The following is a 1,420-nucleotide window of genomic DNA, read 5'->3' as shown; positions in this document are numbered from 1 at the left end:
TGGTTCTGTACTGGCTGCTGCTCATTTCATGGCAAGTTAGCAAATTACAAATAATACACTGCTCAAAAAAATAAAGGGAACACTTAAACAACACAATGTAACTCCAAGTCAAATCACACTTCTGTGAAAATCAAACTGTCCCACTTAGGAAGCAACACTGATTGACAATAATTTCACATGCTGTTGTGCAAATGGAATAGACAAAAGGTGGAAATTATGGGCAATTAGCAAGACACCCCCATAACGGAGTGGTTCTGCAGGTGGTGACCACAAGACCACTTCTCAGTTCCTATGCTTCCTGGCTGATGCTTTGGTCTCTTTTGAATGCTGGCGGTGCTTTCACTCTAGTGGTAGCATGAGACGGAGTCTACAGACCACACACAAGTGATCCAGGTAGTGCAGATTGCCATCCAGGATGGCACATCAATGTGAGCTGTGGCAAGAAGGTTTTGCTGTGTCTGTCAGCGGTAGTGTCCAGAGCATGGAGCGCTACCAGGAGACAGGCCAGTACATCAGGATGACGTGGAGGAGGCGTGGAGGGCAACAAACCAGCAGCAGGACCGCTACCTCGCCTTTGTGGCAAGGAGGAGCACTGCCAGAGCCCTGCAAAATGGCTCCAGGCAAGGCCACAATGTGCCTTGCACCAAAGGCACATCAACTAGCAACACATGGAGTGATAAGACAAACGTGAACACCACACAGGCCAGACAGGGACAATATTAGCTGGAAATGAATGGCAGATATTATTGTTACCTCTCTCTCCCCTCCCTCCCTCTCTCTCTGTCCCCTCCAGGAGAGAATGACTGCTAACTCTCATTGAAGCCACAAAGTTCAATGCTGACCGCAGTAGTGCAGGCATTGTTTTCAGGAAACAGGTCCCCTTTAAAAGTGAATGGGGAAATGGTCATATTTGTGTACATATTTTTTTTAAAGACAATCGTGGTACCAATAATTGCTTCTATTACACAGATTATTGAATAAAATCGCACACAGAAGAAGTTATAAGGATAATTCAGTGGCTACTGGCAACCAACAGTACCCAGACGGCCTTGAACTTGAGATACTCAATGAGAGGGCGCAGCACTGAGCTAACCTGCAACGTCACTTCCTGGAGTAGCTCCAACTGTGCATGTTATGTCTACATAAGTTTCCCCCCCGAGACGTCATCTTAGACGCTAAACGCGACATTCTTGGCTTCAAGTGTGCTATTGAGTCTTCAATTAGGAATGAATGTGATCGTCGGCTTTGTCCGTTCATATAGTGAGTCATTGGTCCCCTTCCTCTCTCTCTCTCTCTCTCTCTCTCTCTCTCTCTCTCTCTCTCTCACCCTCTGATCTGACTGGGGTTGATGGTCATTAGGTGGGTTTTGTTCCCCACATCCTTACTGTTGGTGACCGGACCCAGGTTAAACCTAGAGAGA

The 1,420-nt window shown here is 46.8% G+C and overlaps 1 protein-coding gene across 1 annotated transcript in view; it reads right to left on the bottom strand.

The window, feature by feature from the left end:
* The window catches only part of LOC111951693 (alpha-2,8-sialyltransferase 8F-like), a gene marked incomplete at its 5' end in the record, with an annotated part of 32,233 nt that overhangs the window by 25,375 nt on the left and 5,438 nt on the right, over positions 1–1,420 (bottom strand). Inside the window, one exon of the mRNA XM_070434885.1 lies at positions 1,328–1,411. Within this exon, the coding sequence (XP_070290986.1) occupies positions 1,328–1,411 (84 nt within the window). The remainder of the gene's footprint in view (positions 1–1,327; positions 1,412–1,420) is intronic.

The sequence above is a fragment of the Salvelinus sp. IW2-2015 genome, linkage group LG25, assembly GCF_002910315.2.
Source record: "Salvelinus sp. IW2-2015 linkage group LG25, ASM291031v2, whole genome shotgun sequence".
Lineage (NCBI taxonomy): Eukaryota > Metazoa > Chordata > Actinopteri > Salmoniformes > Salmonidae > Salvelinus > Salvelinus sp. IW2-2015.
This window is presented reverse-complemented; position numbering and strand designations above follow the sequence as displayed.